We start from the raw sequence: 17,251 nt of genomic DNA on the forward strand, positions 1-17,251 counted from the left end.
AGGAAGCCAGGGAATCCTGAAGGTGGGATATGGGGGTTCGAGGCATGGAGGGGTGGAAGCATCCAGGAGAAATACCTGGACTTGGGATCAGGAAGGTCTTGTGTGAGGATGAGCAAGATCACCATTGAAGTAGGTGCTGGAGGGGGAATGAAGCATAAAAAGATAGCCCAAGGAGGAGCAGACTGGGATGGGAAGGGCTTTAAAAGCCAAACAGGAGTCCTGCAGGTGTGATAAGGGGCCGCTGGAGGTTACTGAGTAGGTGGATGGCGTGATCAGACTTGAACTTTAGCACAGACTGGAGTGGAGAGACATGGGGCAGACAAACCCAACATTGACTCTTATAATGGTCAAGGTGTGAGGTGATGGGGGCCTGCACCAGGGTGGTAACAGTGTCAGACAAGAGAAGGTGGAGCAGGGGTGTATAGAGAAGTGAAATCAGTAGGCCTTGGCAATAGCTTGCATCTGGGGATTGAGAAAGAATGAGGGGGCCAAGATGATTCCTAGGCTGGGAGCTTGAGTGCCTGGAGGGAGGAGGGGGTTGCCTGTGGTAGCATCAGGGAAGTTGGAAACCTGACAGAGTTTGGTGGGTAATGATGATTCTTTTGGTTTTGGACATGTTGAGTTGAAGCTGTCAGTGGGACGTGGAGATGTCCACTAGAGGGTAGGAGGTTCAAGGCTGGAGCAGACAGTTCTGAGAATCATCAATTCAGCATAGAGATGGTAATTGAATCTGTGGGAGCTAAGGAGATCACCTGGTGAAGTGGTATAGAGGGAGAAGAGAAGGTCCATGACAGATCCTTGAAAGATCACCACAGTTATAGGGAGTGATCTTTGAGAGCACCTGGCAGAAGAGACAGAGAAGGTGTGGTCAGATGCTTAGGAGGAGCACTAGTGGGAGAGTAGGGTCACGCATGAAACCTTAATAAAGAAAGTGTCGAGGAGAAGAGGGCTCTTGGCTATGTCAGAGGTGCCAAGACTGGGAAGGGGCCTGCAGAGGTTGTAGGCTATCGCAGTGGGGATCCTGCCCTAGGTGATGTCATTAACGAAATACCTGCACAGACATGTTTGAGGCAGGATTGTGGGATAGCTCTTAGTTTAGATTCTGTGATCAGCTTTCCCAGATACGTCTTCATACTTATCCTCTTCCCCTTTGTTGCCAAACTAGACGTCCTAGCATTAAAGAAGTGAGAGAGAGAGAGAGAGAGAGAGACCTCGCTAGTCCTGATTCTCATGCACCTGACAAACAGTGGACAGTACCCTGGGGCAGTTGTCATTTCTTTCCTTGCAGAAGTGCCTGCTGTGGGCAGCTCCCCAGGCAATCTAGGGGAGTTATGGAAGGAAGAGCTAGAAGGGGACCCAAGAGGGCATCTCATTTTATATCTGAAAAATTTGAGACCTAGAGAAGAGATGTGAGTGCTTTGTTCAAGGCTGTGGGGATGTGGGATTTGAACTTTTTACAGCCTAGTTTTCAAGACATCCTTATTGTCATTAAGAAGATACTTGGCCTTCCTCTTGTGTAAACAAGAGAATCTATCTGGATTCTCTTTTTCAGAGGGTCGTGAGGGAAGGCACTGTTATCAGTGTTTACACACCAATAGTCTTTTGGTCATGATACAACTTCAAGCCCTGGAGTGGAGGAGTCTTCAAAAATCACAGTTGAGGATTACCACGAGGACAGTGAAGAGTCTAAATAATCAGGCAGTAAATACTTATTGAGTTCAGGGCCCTGTGCTAAGCACAGGGACACAAAAAGCAGCAAAAGACCATCCCTGTCCTAAAGGAGCTTAAAGTTTAACGAGGGAGACTTCTGCCATTGTTGTTGTTCAGTCATGTCCAACTCTTCACGACCCCATTTGGGATTTTATTGGCACAGATCCTGGAAGGGTTTGTCATTTCCTTCTCCAGCCCATTTTACAGATGAGGAAACTTAGGCAAACAGGGTGACGTGAGTTGCCTAGGGTCACGCAGTTAGCAAATTGTCTGAGACAGGATTTGAGCTCATGATTATGAGCTGCTGGGGGAGACTCCATCCGAAATAAGCTATATACTGAATGAGTAGGAAATATTTAACAGAGGGAAGGCTTCCTAAAGAAGGTGGGATTTTAGTTGGGACTTAAAGGAAGCCAGGAATCCGAGGTGAGGAGGGAGAATTCCAGGCATGGACAGCTAGAGAGAATGTCTAGAACTGAGAGATGGAGGGAATCAAAGACAGCATCAGTTGGTCAGATCAGGTTGCAATCCTTTGTTCCTGGGGACTTGCACGGGAAAAGTCACATAGGAAAACAGCATCAATGTCCTGTTTGACCTCTCCCCCCAGAAAAACAAAAGCCAGGCTCATCCTGTATTGATGAGGGTTAGCTGAGTATGTCAGAGGCAGGTATGGCTGGGTAACCCCGGCTGCTAGTTCTTTCCTTTCCTCTACATCTTTCTTATAGGCCCCTAGTTACTCCCTGAGGGCAAGGGACTCTTGGCTTGGCTTTGTTTCCCTCCTGCTTGGTCTAGTGTCTGACAGACAGCCAGTGCTTAATAAATTCTTGGTTATTGATTGATAGGGGACTCATCTTGATGCCATCACAGCTCTCTTGTAGTATTGCAGAAAACCCCGCAATGATGTGACTCAAACTTGTATTCCTCTGGAATTGTCCAGCAGTTTCTCCAATTAGGTCTTTATAAGATAATTTTTTTTCAGTGACAGTACTTATTACTGAATAATCAGTTAATCTATAAAATTGTATCTAACCTAAAGAAAGTAGCATGCCCTAGCTTGACTTACAGCACATATGGTTTAAAATACAATCTTTGGCACATCTTTAAAAATATATTTATTTATTTATTTTAATTTTATTTGTTTTCAGTGTTCTACAATTACTTCCATATATCTTAGATTTTTCCCCTCCCTCCCCCTTTTCCCCCCACTTGCCCACTACCTCCCTGAGATGACATACAAGTTTATATAGATTCTACACATACATTGCTATTAAATACATTTTCACCTTAGGTATGTTGCATAGAAGGATTAAAATGAATGGGAGAAATAAAACCACAACATAATACAAAAGAAAATGACGTGCTTCATTCTGTGATCAAATTCCACAGTTCTTTCCCTGGATGTGGAAGGCACTTTACCTTAAGAAACCATTGGAAATTATTTAAGTCCTTGCATTGCAATGAAGTTCTAAGTCTACCAGAAAAATTCCTTGCATGCTGTGGTTGTTGCTATATACAAAGTCCTCCTGGTTCTGCTCCTTTCACTCAGCATTAGTTCATATAAGTCTTTCCAGGCCTCTTTGAAGTCTTCCTGTTCATCATTTCTTATAGCACAATAGTATTCCATTATATTCATATACCACAATGTATTCAGTCATTCCCCAGTTGATGGGCATCCCCTTGATTTCCAGTTTTTGGCTACCACAAAGAGAGCTGCTATAAATATTTTTGTACATGTGGGACACCTTCCCATTTTTATGATCTCTTGGAGATACAGTCCTAGAAGCAGTATTGCTGGGTCAAAGGGTATGCACATTTTGGTAGCCCTTTGGCATAGTTCCAAATTGTTCTCCAGAATGGTTGGATCAGCTCACTGCTCCACCAGCAAAGAATGAGTGTTCCAGCTCTTCCACATCTTCTCTGACACTTATCATCTTCCTGTTTTGTCATGTTAACCAATCTGATAGGTAGGATGTGATACCTCAGAGTTGTTTTGATTTGCATCTCTCTAATCAATAGTGATTTAGAACATTTTTCATATGACTCAAGATAGCTTTAATTTCTTCCTCTGAAAACTGCCTGTTCATATCTTTTGGCCATTTATCAAATGGGGAATGACTTGTATTCTTGTACATTTGACTCAGTTCTCTATATATTTTAGAAGTGAGACCTTTGTCACAGACACTAGTTGCAAAAATTCTTTCCCAGTTTTCTTCTTCCCTCCTAGTCTTGGTTGCATTGGGTTTGGTTGTGCAAAAACTTTTCAGTTTAATGTAATCAGAATTATCCGTTTTGCTGTTCATAATACTTTCTGTCTCTTGTTTAGTCCTTTGGCACATTTTTTCAGGAATGAATTCCTGGTATGAAGTGTGTGGGGGGGTCAAATCTTATTTTCCCATCATTTTCCATTTTGAAAGAAGACAAAGATGCATTGCTTTGGAAAAAATGGAGGAGCTGGAGGGAGTGGGAGTGGACTGATTCTAAGGGAACATTAGACTGGAAGAGGACTGAGCTTGGCTCATTCAGCCAACTTCACTTAACGTGCCTGCTATTCACAAGGAAGTAGGCAAGGCCCTAGCAGAAAGAAAAAGGAACCTTCTTTGCCACAGAGGTGCTGATCTTCTCTGAACAGTGGGGTTGGGGAGGAGGCCAGGATCACTGGCATTTCTGTGGTGCTTTAAGATTTGCAGAGTTTTCCAGTCTCATTATCTTATTTGAACCTCATAACAAATCTAGAAGGAATGGGGAAAGGAAAGGGGTACATATTTCTATAGCACATAACAATAATACCAACTTCATTGTTTTCATAGGATTGAGATAACAACGCTTTCTATGTTCCAGGCACTGTGGTAGGCACTTTACAGATATTGTCTCTTTTGATATTCACAACAACTCTGGGAGGTGGGTGGCATCGTTATGCCCATTTTATAGTTGAGAAGACTGAGGTAGACAAGGGTTAAATGACTTGCCTAGGGTCATACAGCTCGTCATTGTCAGAGACTGGATTTGAACTCAGGTCTTCCTGGTTCCAGGCCCAGTGTGCTGTCTTCTGTAACAACTACTTAACAAGACTGTTAAAAGGGTGCTTACAAAAATTCATAAGAAATCTTGACATGTTGAGAGGCAGCTAGATGGCAGCTACCAGATGACTTGTTGAATAGAATACTGATCCTAGAGTCAGGAAGACCTGAGTTCAGATTCAGCCTCAGACAGTGACTTAGCCAGCTGTGTGACCCTGGGGAAGTCACTTAACTTCTGCCTTAATGAGAAGGAAATGGCAAGTCACTCCAGTATTTTTGCTAAGAAAACCGTATGGACTGTATGGGCCATGGTATTATAAAGAGTTAGACAGGACTGGATGATGGAACAGCTATCTATTTTAGAGGATGGTCTTTGTGAATTGGGTATTCTTTCCCTTGATGGGAATCATAGCCCCTTACCAACTCTGCAGATTGTCTTCAAGAGGTGCTGTGGACCAAAATGCCATCTCCCTGTAGCCCACACGGACCTCAGCTTTGGTATTTAGGCAGCAGATGTACAGCCCAACCTTGGGCTCAGACCTGATGTTGCTCCAGCTTGGAAGGACCTGTGAAAACTTGACATTCAGCAGGCATTCTTTGGAGAATTTCCACCCCCAGTTCACAATAAAGCATGAAAAGAGGACTTGAGTAGAGAAAAAAATAGATGACTTATGGAAAGATGACAGAATCCCATTTATTTATTTTCAAATCTTGATGTATGTGCTTTCAATGTAGAAAGACCCTCCACTGATAGTGAGGGAAGCCTCTCTCTAAAATAGACTTTCAGGTGGCAGAGCTTCCAAGGGCTTTAGTGGGTCTTCTTTGCTCAGTCACCCACATGGGACCATCCAAGGTGAGGTCAGGAAAAGGACTTCCTTACCATGTCATACCTAGCATGTGGCCAGTTCAAGATTGACACCTCATCACAGGTGAACTATGTTAAAATGTCGGTAATATTGGGCAGAGTGCACGATCATTTGGCTAGGATTCTAAGTAAAACATATTTAGTCTTCCTAGATTAATGCAGAGAGTAACAAATACAGACAAACCGAGAACAGGGAATCATCTGTCTTGAAGGGGAAGTCACTTCACCTCTGTCTGCCTCAGTCTCCTTACCTGTGAGATGGGGATAATAGTAGCACCTATCTCTCAGGGTCGTTGTGAAAATTGAATGAGATTATATCATAAAGCTCTTAGCACAGTGTCTGGCCTGTAGTAGATGCTATAGAATCCCAGCTGTTGTTGCTGTTGTGACACAAAATGAATCCTTTTCAAAACTCTCTCCTTTTCCAGGTATCTCAGCATGCAGCAAAGTGCATTCCAGCAATGGTGTGTCCTGAGCTTACGGAGCAAATTCGACGTGAGATTGCTGCCTCCCTCCATCAACGAAAGGGGGACTTTGCTTGTTATTTTCTAACAGATCTTGTTACGTTCACATTACCCGCAGGTAACTCTGAAACCTTTCTGTTGTATTATTTATCTAATTGCATGGTGCTGGTGATGAAGAGTACCTTTCAAATAACATTTTACTGGATTATTCCCTTTCTGTGGGAGTGAAGGGAGGAAAAGGAAACCACATTCTAATCCTTATCCGTTTTACATTTGTCATTTTTTGTGTGTGTCTGGTTTATGTAAATAATAAGCCTTTTGGTATGGATGTGTGTGGGTTTGGGTTTTTTTTCTTGCATACTCTGCTTTTTAATATAAGCATAGAAGATTTTCCTCATTGTAGCCTGTCTTCCATATTTCTCTATAGAGCTAGTGAGTCTTCAGATTGGAATCACTCTTCTTAATCTACTCATTTTGTAGATGAGACCACTGAGGCATGGAGAAGGGCCCTTGCTTGCCTTCAAGGACTCCCTTTGGAGCCCCATTTGGACCTCATGAAATCCAGCTTTGATAAATAGGCACAGGAAAGCTTTTAGCTCCCTCCTCCTCCTTTTCTGTTTGACCTCATATCATGGTTCTTCTTGACAAGCTTTTTTTCTGCTGATGTTTTCCTTTGGAAATTATTAAGACTGTTTTATTCAAACCAAGATGTGTTTATCCTAAGTATGATGAGATTTGTTAGCTGCTGGTTATGAATCCTCTCTCTGTAGTTGTTTGAGTAGACAGTAGGAGTTAGAGACCCTCATTGAATTAACTGAGCAAACCCAAAGTAGGAGTGTTCCTAAATATTGCTGCTCCCTTTTCATGCTCCATCTGTGTTTGTGAACTAGCTTTTCTTGTTTTAGAGCAGTAACACTCGACATTGTCCCCAAGATTTTTTTGTTTTTGGCCAGTTGTCATTGAAGAATATCACCAAAGACAGAGTAAACCTTCAAGTGGGGGTATCTAAATTTATTGGGCAGCTTACGTCACAGTTGAAAAGAGCAGAGTTTGCAAAGGGATAAAGGGAGAAGAGTAATTCATTTTTGTCCATTGGAATGCAATAGCCATTGAGGCATCCTTGCAAAATAGCAAATGATTTTTCCATTCCCCAAGGGATTGTGGAAATTGTTTAGTAGAAACTAAAGATGAAAAAGTAGCAGTTTTTTAGGTTAACACTAAAAGTTTATGTAAACTTAATTTGAAAAATGACTTCAATATATTCAGGTATGCTTTAGGGCCTAGCAATAGAAATTTATTTGTACAACACAATGATTAGAGTTTCATTTTGTGCTAAGTAATAGTTCATTGTGACTTTAAAAAGGGCAAAAAGGTGTTGAACCAGTGTACATGAAAGCATGTGTCACTGACTACTAATTGGGCTTGAGAAAATTGGTGTTAGGGAAAGTTCTCTTGCAGGAATGAAGTATTATGGACAATGGCGGCAGAGGAGTTTGGTCATTAAGTGTTAATGACCTTGTGAGACAGTGTTGAGCTTAGGTACTGAGTTTTGACCTTTAAACTGAGTAGTGAATGGATTTAATTTTGGCATTAAAACATTCTAAGACATTATAATGAGGACTGGAAGGGAGATCTACTGCAAGGGAATTAAATATGGACAAGTGCTGATTATGTGTCTTATTCAGCATCTTAAATGGAATTTCTGATACTTTACGAAATACAGCTTTGTATTTGTTTTGCTATGTAAAAGTTATCTTGCAAGGTTGAGTTGAAACAATGATGTTTTAGTGGAATTTGATGCTATTATCAAGTTGATTCTTTTCTATGTAATGTGTGTCCCCATTTCCACTTCTCCCTCCCCTTTTGTTTCTCATTCTTCCAGATATTGAAGACTTGCCTCCCACAGTACAAGAAAAATTATTTGATGAAGTGCTTGACAGGGACGTTCAGAAAGGTAAGCAGCGAGGTAATGGTAGCTGTTCATCCTTTGTTTTTGAAGACTAGTGACATCCTGAGTGATTATAGTTAGCTTTAATTATAGTATAACCTTTTTGCTTTGTCGATAAATGTTAAAGATCAGTGGTATAATTTTTGTATGGCACAAATTTTAGAGACTGGGCATATACCTTTATATTTTTGATCACTGAAATAAAAACTGTTTCAGTTTTTAAGATCCTGTGACAGAGTTGTTTCTTGTCTTTGTGGTTGTATAAGTCTCACAGTTCTTGCTAAGATAAAGGAGATAGCAAGCAAATTGGTGAAATAACCATTTTTGAAATTTCACTCGATTATGTTCTAGGTCCCAATTGTTAACATAAACAGAATTTTGTAAGTTGATGAGGTTATGGGATTTCCTGACTAACTTAATTCCTAAATAGTTTTTTGCTTTGCATTTTTATATATCATTTTATAATCTGTTTGTGAATCCTTATGATGTTTGGATAACTCAGAGGAATTTTTTCCAGTTCACTTATGTGACCACTAGTAAATCACGTACCACTCCATTCCTTCTCATTGTTTGTGAATAAGCTTTCCTACTAAAATATTCATTAATTGCACAGACACAAAAACGAGCATGTTTTAAATGCTTCTTAGAGTTAGAAGAAGAATCTCCGATTATAAACTGGTCCTTGGAATTGGCTACCCGCTTGGACAGTAGACTGTATGCACTTTGGAACCGGACCGCGGGAGATTGCTTGTTGGACTCGGTGCTGCAGGCCACCTGGGGCATTTATGACAAGGACTCGGTACTGCGCAAAGCCCTCCATGACAGCCTCCATGACTGCTCGCACTGGTGAGATGCTGCGCCGCCCCACCAGGCACGGCTAGAACGAGTCTGAGCGGGATGATGCCTTTTTTAAGGGAATCTTGACCATTTTTGTAGTTTTTTTCCCCCACATCTTTGCTCCAAATTATGAAATGGATTAATGTGGAAGTGGCCTTTAAGTAATTGGTCTTTTCTTTACATTGTAAAGCATGATAGTTACAGACTCTTGATATCTGTGTTACTATTCTGTTACTAGACATTCTGAATGTGCCTGCTAATCAACAGTATTTATCGAGTTGAGACTATATGCCAAGTATTGTATTGGGTGAAGAAGATCATTCCTATCCTAAAGATTTCCTTTTTTTCCCTTTAAAAATAAGAAAAAAAAGATAGGGATTATGATGCTTTATTAGTCAAAAAACATTGAGGCCTTCTCTGTGCCATGAACTGTGTTTATTAGCACTAATGATATAAAGAGAGTCAAAACCAGTCCCTGACCTCAAGGACCTTCTAGTCTGATTCATTACTCCAGACAGTCTGTGATTTCACAAAACTTGCATGCCTCAGTAAATGGTCTCTCTGTCATTTTTTTTTTAAGTTTTTCCCACAAAAATTTATCATGGTACAGTGGAAAGGGCACAGTTTATAGTGTCATAGGAACTGGGTTCAGATTTCACCTTGGCTGCTTACTCTCTTTGTGACCTTGGATAAATCATTTAATGTCCCTGGCTTTCAGTTTCCTCATCTATAAAATGAGAGGGGTTGCATGAGATAGCTTTGGAGGTCCCTTCTAGGTTCTGTCCTCCTAGGATTACCACTTGCTGGCCAGCCTTCTAGTGATGACCTTCTCTGAACTGAGCTTGACTTGATTCTTAAATAGGAGGTAGACATTGTTTAGGTGACTTGCATACTTGATGCCACTAGCACTTGTGTTTACTTTGGTATGGCCTTCAGAAACTCAGAATCTTTTCTATTTGGTGAGGATTTGGAGTAGGACCTGAGTGAAGGAAAAGTTATAAATATTACTTATATTCTCATTATGTTTTTAGATTTACTACATTGTTTTTATTTTTGAGGGGGGCAGTATATGTATATACTACAAGCAGCTGAAAGTAATTAAAAATCATCATCATTGAGTGTCTGGAAAGGGAAAAGAAGGGCTTGCACTGTGAAGAGCTGTGCAGAGGGTACTCTTCTACCTTCTGGGGTTTTATTCCCCCAGTTTTAGTGGCTACAACATTCCTGCTGTTGCATACTTCCCAGAGGAGGTGCCATGGTTTGGGGAGTAGCAGTGGGTAGGTACCCTGCTTCTGGCAAGCTTTCATTATTTCATCAGCACCTGTTTGTTGTGCGAGTTGGACATGGTAAAGGTGTTGCTGGAGTGATTGCTGGGCTCCTCTGAAGGTCAGTAGGAAGGTTTGCTTGAAGCCAAAACCATGTGTGCATGACCCATAGGAGAGGAATTGTACTAGAGAAACATGGAGAAGAGGCCAGGGCAGTTTTGGATGTTGTAGGTAGAGTTAACTCTGCTTAAGAAGACTGTGGAACTTTGAGACCAGCCTGCCTTAGAAAACAGACTTGATCATTGGATATGTGAGTTTACAGTAGACATCTCAGAGCTGGTGCCTTGCCAAACTTGGCAAAACCTGCTGTGCCCACATGACCTTTAACTCCTTTTCTTAAACCTCTCCATTTGTGAGCAGGACCTGAAAAATCAAAGGCATTAAAAACATGTTTTTATAAGCATATTGATATCTACTTGAATTGAGGGTAGAGGTCATTTAGTGACAGATAGGGATGAGTAGATCTTATAGATTCATGGTAAGATTCAAAACATGAATTCTCAATCAAGAAATCTTCCATTATCTCATCTGCATTTAGTTGTAGCAAATTTATATTCTTCTTCCCACTTTGACTGTTGGATATATAAATTAAGTAGTAGTAATACTATTTGTTTGTTCTATCCTGACATATTAGAAAGGAAGATTTAATTCAAAATTGTTAAAATATGGAAATAGCCCATTTGCCAGCAATTTATGGACTTGCAGAAGTGGTTCTTAAAATTTTCTTTTTCTTTTATTACCTTTATTTCTAAATACATCCTCCCTCCTATCCAACATTGACTGCTATCTTGTGTAACAAAGACTGAGAAAGAAAACAGTTGGTTCAGTAAAAATAACCAGTATGTTAACATTCTGATTGAATATGTGCTATTCCAAACTCATAATCCCCACCTCTGCAAAGAAATGAAGTACATTTTCTTTTTTAAGAAAAATGTTTTTGTTTCTATAAGCTTGACAAATGCCAACAAACATGAATGTTTCCCTGTGCAAAGACTTGAAAGGGCAGATGACATATGAAACCCCAAATCTGAATGGTATGTCCCTTTTTAAGATGTAAGCTTTATTTGAACACTAGTCATATAGAATAGAAAGTTGAGAACATTTGTTCAGAAGTGGTTCTGGTTGTGTTGGGCTTCCTCTGCCTCTCCCTTCGTTAAAAACATGTTTCATTGATGCTACTTTTGGAGTGTCAGCATGAGCTGTGTTTTCTTGTTTCTTCGTGATCAAGTGGGATGTAATATTCAGTTTCTGGTTATCTTTGTTCCATTGTTGTAATTGTGCATATTTTTTTTGTGAGGACTTTCCTGTGCTCTTTGTATTTAAGTTCAGTAAGTAGTTCAAGACATTGATACTCTACATTTTGTTTAGTCATTCCCATTTGATGAACATTGACTTTGTTCCAAATTCTTGGCTTTTATGAGTGCTGCTATATGTAGTTTGGAGTATGTGGGACTTCACTTCCTATCTTTGACCCCCTCCTTGGGGTATGTCTCTAATAGTGGGCTCTCTTGGCATGAATGTTTCTGAATATGGAGAGGTTCATCATTTTCTGAGCATTATTTCATATGCTTTCCAAAATGCTTGGACCAATTCATAGCTCTGTCAGCGGAGTGTTAATGTGCCTGTCTTTCCACAACCTCTCTAACATTTACTACTCTCAACTTTTGTCATTGTCAGTTTGCTGGGAGTGACAGTTGTTTTGATTTTTGTCTTTTTAAGGGCTTTATATGATTCTTAATACATAGCCTTCTTCATGTCCCAGGGAGCTTAAAACAAGTGATGAAAGAGCTAATCAGAGCCAAAACAATTATTTTCTTTATACTTTTTTTCTGCTATAGCCACTTAATATGTGGGCAGTTGTCTAATGAATCTTACTGAATTAAGTACAACTAACTTTAATTGGCTATGGTCCTAAGGCTACTTTAGTGTGATAACTCTTGAGACAGATAATTATATTTCTTATTGGAAAACTAATGGAGATGATTAGTACAGGAAAAACCCATGTAGATGATTTCTTTATCACATACATCTGTCATCAACCTTGTAGAATCAATTGGAATCAAAATTTTGATAAACTTTTTAAAAGAAAATATAAAATTTCTGTTTTTGAAGAATGTGTTCAGTATTTTAAAATTTTAAAATATTTTTTTCAGTTACATGTAAAAAATTTTAACATTTAAAAAAATGTGTTTCAAATTCTCTCCCTCCCCATTAACATATCTGATGTTATATGTATGCAGTCATACAAAACATTTCCATATTAGTCATGTTTTGAAAGAAAACAGAAAAAAGAAAAAGTTTTAAAAAAAAGTCTGCTTCACTGTGCATTCACACTCCATTGGTTCTTTCTCTGGTTCTCTGGTTTCATCATGAGTCCTTTGGAAATGTCTTGGATCATTATATTGCTGAGAATAGCCAAGTCATTAACATTTGGTAATTGTACAGCATTGCTGTTACTGTGTACAGTGTTCTGGTTCTGCTCATTTCACTTTGCATCAGTTCTTGTAAGTCTTCCCAGGTTTTTGTGAAACCATTCTACTTACCATTTCTTAAAGCACCATAGTATTCCATTACATTCATGTACCACAACTTGTTCTTCCATTTCCCAATTTATGCACACCCCCTCAATTTGCAGTTCATGGACACCACAAAAAGAGCTATTATAAATATTTTTGTACATGTGGGTGCTTTTTCCTTTTTTACGATCTGTTTGAGATATAGACCTAGAAGTGATGTTGCTGGATCAAGGGATATGCAGTTTTATAGCCCTCTGGACATAATTCTAAATTGGTTGGATCAGTTTGCAACTCCACCAGCAATGTATTAGTGTCCCAGTTTTCCCACATCCCCTCCAACAATTATTTTTTTCTGTCCTATTAGCCAATCAGACAAGTATGAGATGGTACCTTAGTGTTGTTTAAATTGGCATTCCTCTAATCAGTAGTGATTTAGAGCATTTTTTCCTGTGACTGTAGATAGCTTTGAAATTTTTTTTGACTGAAAGCTGCCTGTTCATATCCTTTTGACTATCAATTAGGGAATGACTTATATTTTTATAAATTTGATGCCATTCTCTGTATATTTGAGAAATGAGACCTTTATCAGTGAAACTTGCTCTAGATTTTTTTTCACAGTTATGATTACTGTGTATTTCCCTCTGTCCTGCTCCCTTGCCCCATTTATCCTTACTTTACTCCTCTCACCTTCTTCTTTCAGCAAAAGTGTTGCACCTTCCCTTCTATCAGTCTCCCCTCACCCCCTTTCTCTTATCTCCTTTTTCTCCTGCTTCCCTTAGGGTAGCATAGATTTCTGTACCCAACTGAGTGTGTATTTATTCTGTCTTTGAGCCACTTTCAATGAGATTTAAGGTTCGAGTGTTATCCAACACTCCCCCCCACCCCCCATGGTAAAAGCTCTTTCATACATCTTTGTGAGATGATTTACCCCATTCTGCCTCCCTCTCCCTCTTCCCCCTGTGCATCCTTCTTTCTCACCCCTTAATTTTCTTTTTTTTTTCGATTTCATTCCATCATAGTCAGCTCACACCCATGCCCTCTGTATACTTTTACTGCCCTAATAATGATAAAGTTCTTTGAAATTATAGGTATCATCCTCCCATGTAGGAGTGTAAATAGTTTAATCTTTTAGAATCCCTTGTGATTTCTCTTTCCTGTTTACAAATTTTCTGTTCAACTCTGGTCTTTGGCCTTTTCATCAGGAATGCTTGAAAATCCTCTTTCATTAAATATCTATCCATTTTCCTCCCTGAAGGATTATATACAGTTTTACTGGGTAGGTGATTCTTAGTTGTAATCCTAGCTCCTTTGCCCTCCTGAATATTGTATTCCAAGCCCACTGAGTGTTTAATGTTTTTTAGTTGTTTTTCAGTTATATCCAACTCTTTGTGACCCCCTTTTGGGGTTTTCTTGGCAAAGATTCTGGAGTGGTTTGCCATTTTCTACCCCCAGCTCATTTTACACATGAGGAGACAGAGGCAAACAGGTTTGAGTGACTTGCCCAGGGCCACACAACTAGTAAGTGTCTGAGTCCACATTTGAATTTAGGGAGATGAATCTTCTTGGCTCCAGGCCTGCACTCTGTTCAGGCTGGGCTGATCCTTTAAGTTGGAAGCTGCTAAATCTTGTGTTATCCTGCTTGTAGGTAGCTCCACGATATTTGAATTGTTTCTTTCTGGCTGCTTATAATTTTTCTCCTTGACCTGGGGATTCTGATAATATTCCTGGGAGTTTTCATTTGGGGATTTTTTTCAGGAGGTAATCAGTGGATTCTCTTTTTTTTTGTCTTTTTAAAAAATGTTTATTTATTTTTAGTTTTCAACATTCATTTCCACAAAATTTTGAGTTCCAAATTTTCTCCCCATCTCTCCCCTCCCCCCACCCCAAAACGCCATGCATTCTGATTACCCCTTCCCGCATCTGCCCTCCCTTCTATCACACCCCTCCCTTCCCTTATCTCCATCTTCTCTCTTTTCTTGTAGAGCTAGATAGATTTCTCTACCCCATGACCTGTATTTCTTATTTCCCAGCTGATGCAAAAATACTTCTTAGCATTCATTCCTAAAACTTTGGGTTCTAACTTCTCTCCCTCCTTATCCACCTATCCCCATTGAGAAGGCAAGCAATTGAATGTAGGCTATATTTGTGTAGTTTTGCAAAAGATTTCCACAGTCATGTTGTGTAAGACTGACTATATTTCCCTCCATCCTATCCTGCCCCCCATTCTATTCTCTCTTTTGACCTTGTCCCTCCCCGAAAGTGTTTACTTCTAATTACTCCCTCCACCCATTTGCCCTCCCTTCTATCATCCCCCCACCCCACTTATCCCCTTCTCCCCTGCTTTCCTGTAGTGTAACATAGATTTTCATACCAAAATGAGTATGCATGTTATTCCCTCCTTAAGCCAAATGTGATGAAAGTATGCTTCACTTTTTCCCTCTCACCTCCTCCCTTTTCCCCTCCGTTTAAAAGGCTTTTTCTTGCCTCTTTTATGTGAAATAATTTGCCCCATTCCATTTCTCCCTTTCTCCTCCCAATATATTCCTCTCTCATCCCTTAATTTTATTTTTTTAGATATCATCCCTTCCTATTCAACTCACCCTGTGCTCTCTGTCTATATATAGTGTGTATGTGTGTATGTGTGTGTGTGTGTGTGTGTGTGTGTGTATGTATGTATGTCCTCCAACTACCCAAATACTGAGAAAAATTTCAAGAGTTACAAATATTGTCTTTCCATGTAGGAATGTAGACCGTTCAACTTTAGTAAGTCCCTTATGATTTCTCTTCCATGTTTACCTTTTCATGCTTCTTTTGATTCTTGTGTTTGAAAGTCATTTTCTATTCAGCTCTGGTCTTTTCATCAAGAATGCTTGAAAGTCCTCTGCTTCATTGAATGACCATTTTTTCCCCTGAAGTATTCTACTCAGTTTTGCTGGGTGGATAAATCTTGGTTTTAATCCTAGTTCCTTTGACTTCTGGAATATCCTACTCCAAAGCCCTTTGATCCCTTAATGTAGAAGCTGCTAGATCTTGTGTTATTCTGATTGTATTTCCACAATACTCAAACTGTTTCTTTCTAGCTGCTTGCAATATTTTTTCCTTAACCTGGGAACTCTGGAATTTGGCTACAATATTCCTAGGAGTTTCTCTTTTTGGATCTCTTTCAGGAGGTGATCACTGGGTTCTTTTGATATTTATTTTTGCCCTCTGGTTCTAGAATATCGGGGCAGTTTTCCTTGATAATTTCATGAAAGATAATGTCAAGGCTCTTTTTTTGATCATGACTTGTCTTTCCTGGATCTATTTTCCAGATCAGTTGTTTTTCCAATGAGATATTTCACATTATCTTCTATTTTTTCATTCTTTTGATTTTATTTTGTAATTTCTTGGTTTCCCATAAACTTATTAGCTTCTATGTGCTCCATTCTAATTTTTAAAGAACTATTTTCTTCAGTGAGCTTTTGAACCTCCTTTTCCATTTGGCTAATTCTACTTTTTAAAGCATTCTTCTTCTCATTGGCTTTTTAGAACCCTTTTTCCAATTGAGTTAGCTTATTTTTAAAGGTGTTATTTTCTTCAGCATTTTTTTGAGTCTCCTTTACCAAGCTGTTGACTCACTTTTCATGATTTTCTTGCATTGCTCTCATTTCTCTTCCCAATTTTTCCTCCACCTTTCTTACTTGATTTTCAAACTCCTTTTTGAGCTCTTCCATGGCCTGAGGTCATTGCATATTTATTTTGAAGGTTTTGAATTCAGAAGCCTTGACTTTTAGGTCTTCCTTTGGTGGTATGCATTGTTCTTCCTCATCCAAAATGATGGAAGAAAATACCTGTTCACCAAGAAAGTAGCCTTCTATAGTCTTATTTTTTCCCCCTGTTTTTGGGCACTTTCCCTGCTAGTTACTTGACTTTTGAGTCCTTTGTCAAGAGAAGGGTATACTCTGGGGACCTGTAAGTGCTCAGTTCTTCCAAGGTGGCAAAATCAAGGGAGAGGAGTTTACTCCTCTCCTGGCCTGTGCTCTGGATTGGGAGCAACCACAAGCACTCTTCTGCCCAGGATCTGTGAGTAGGATTCCCTCTCCAGAACCTCTACCAACTCCACCAGGCCAGCTCTCCTCCTCACCCCAGCGCCACCTCTTAGGGCTGAGACACAGATCAGCCGCTCAATTTTGCCAGGTTCTTTAAGCTGAGGGCTCCAAAAATGGACGCTGCCGCTGCACTGACTGCTCCTGGCGGGTCCAGACCATGTTCCCTTCTCACCCAGGTGAAAGAGCTTTCTCACTGACCTTTGAAGCTGTCTTTGGTATTTGTGATTTGAGCAGTCTGGGAACTGTTGTTGCTGGTGGTGTCCTGAAACCTGCTCCAGTCCTGTCCCTTCCGTGCTGTGTGGCCCATGTGCCTGTGCGATAGACCTTTCCTGTCATCCTTCCAGGCTTTCTTGGACTGGAAATCTCTTTCACTCTGTTGTTTTGTGGCTTCTGCTACTCTAGAATTTGTTTAGAGTCATTTTTACAGGTATTTTGTGGGCTGTGGCGGGGAGCTTCTACAGGTCCGTCTTTCTACTCCACC

The 17,251-nt window shown here is 40.0% G+C and overlaps 1 protein-coding gene across 4 annotated transcripts in view; it reads left to right on the forward strand.

The window, feature by feature from the left end:
* ZRANB1 (zinc finger RANBP2-type containing 1) overlaps positions 1–17,251 on the forward strand; it is a 96,087-nt gene that overhangs the window by 71,667 nt on the left and 7,169 nt on the right. For all 4 annotated transcript variants that reach the window (XM_072629009.1, XM_072629007.1, XM_072629008.1 and 1 more), the window contains exons 4-6: positions 6,021–6,174; positions 7,939–8,010; positions 8,652–8,850. In XM_072629009.1, coding sequence (XP_072485110.1) covers positions 6,021–6,174; positions 7,939–8,010; positions 8,652–8,850 — 425 coding nt within the window. The remainder of the gene's footprint in view (positions 1–6,020; positions 6,175–7,938; positions 8,011–8,651; positions 8,851–17,251) is intronic.

This window comes from Notamacropus eugenii, chromosome 1, assembly GCF_028372415.1.
Source record: "Notamacropus eugenii isolate mMacEug1 chromosome 1, mMacEug1.pri_v2, whole genome shotgun sequence".
Taxonomy (NCBI): domain Eukaryota; kingdom Metazoa; phylum Chordata; class Mammalia; order Diprotodontia; family Macropodidae; genus Notamacropus; species Notamacropus eugenii.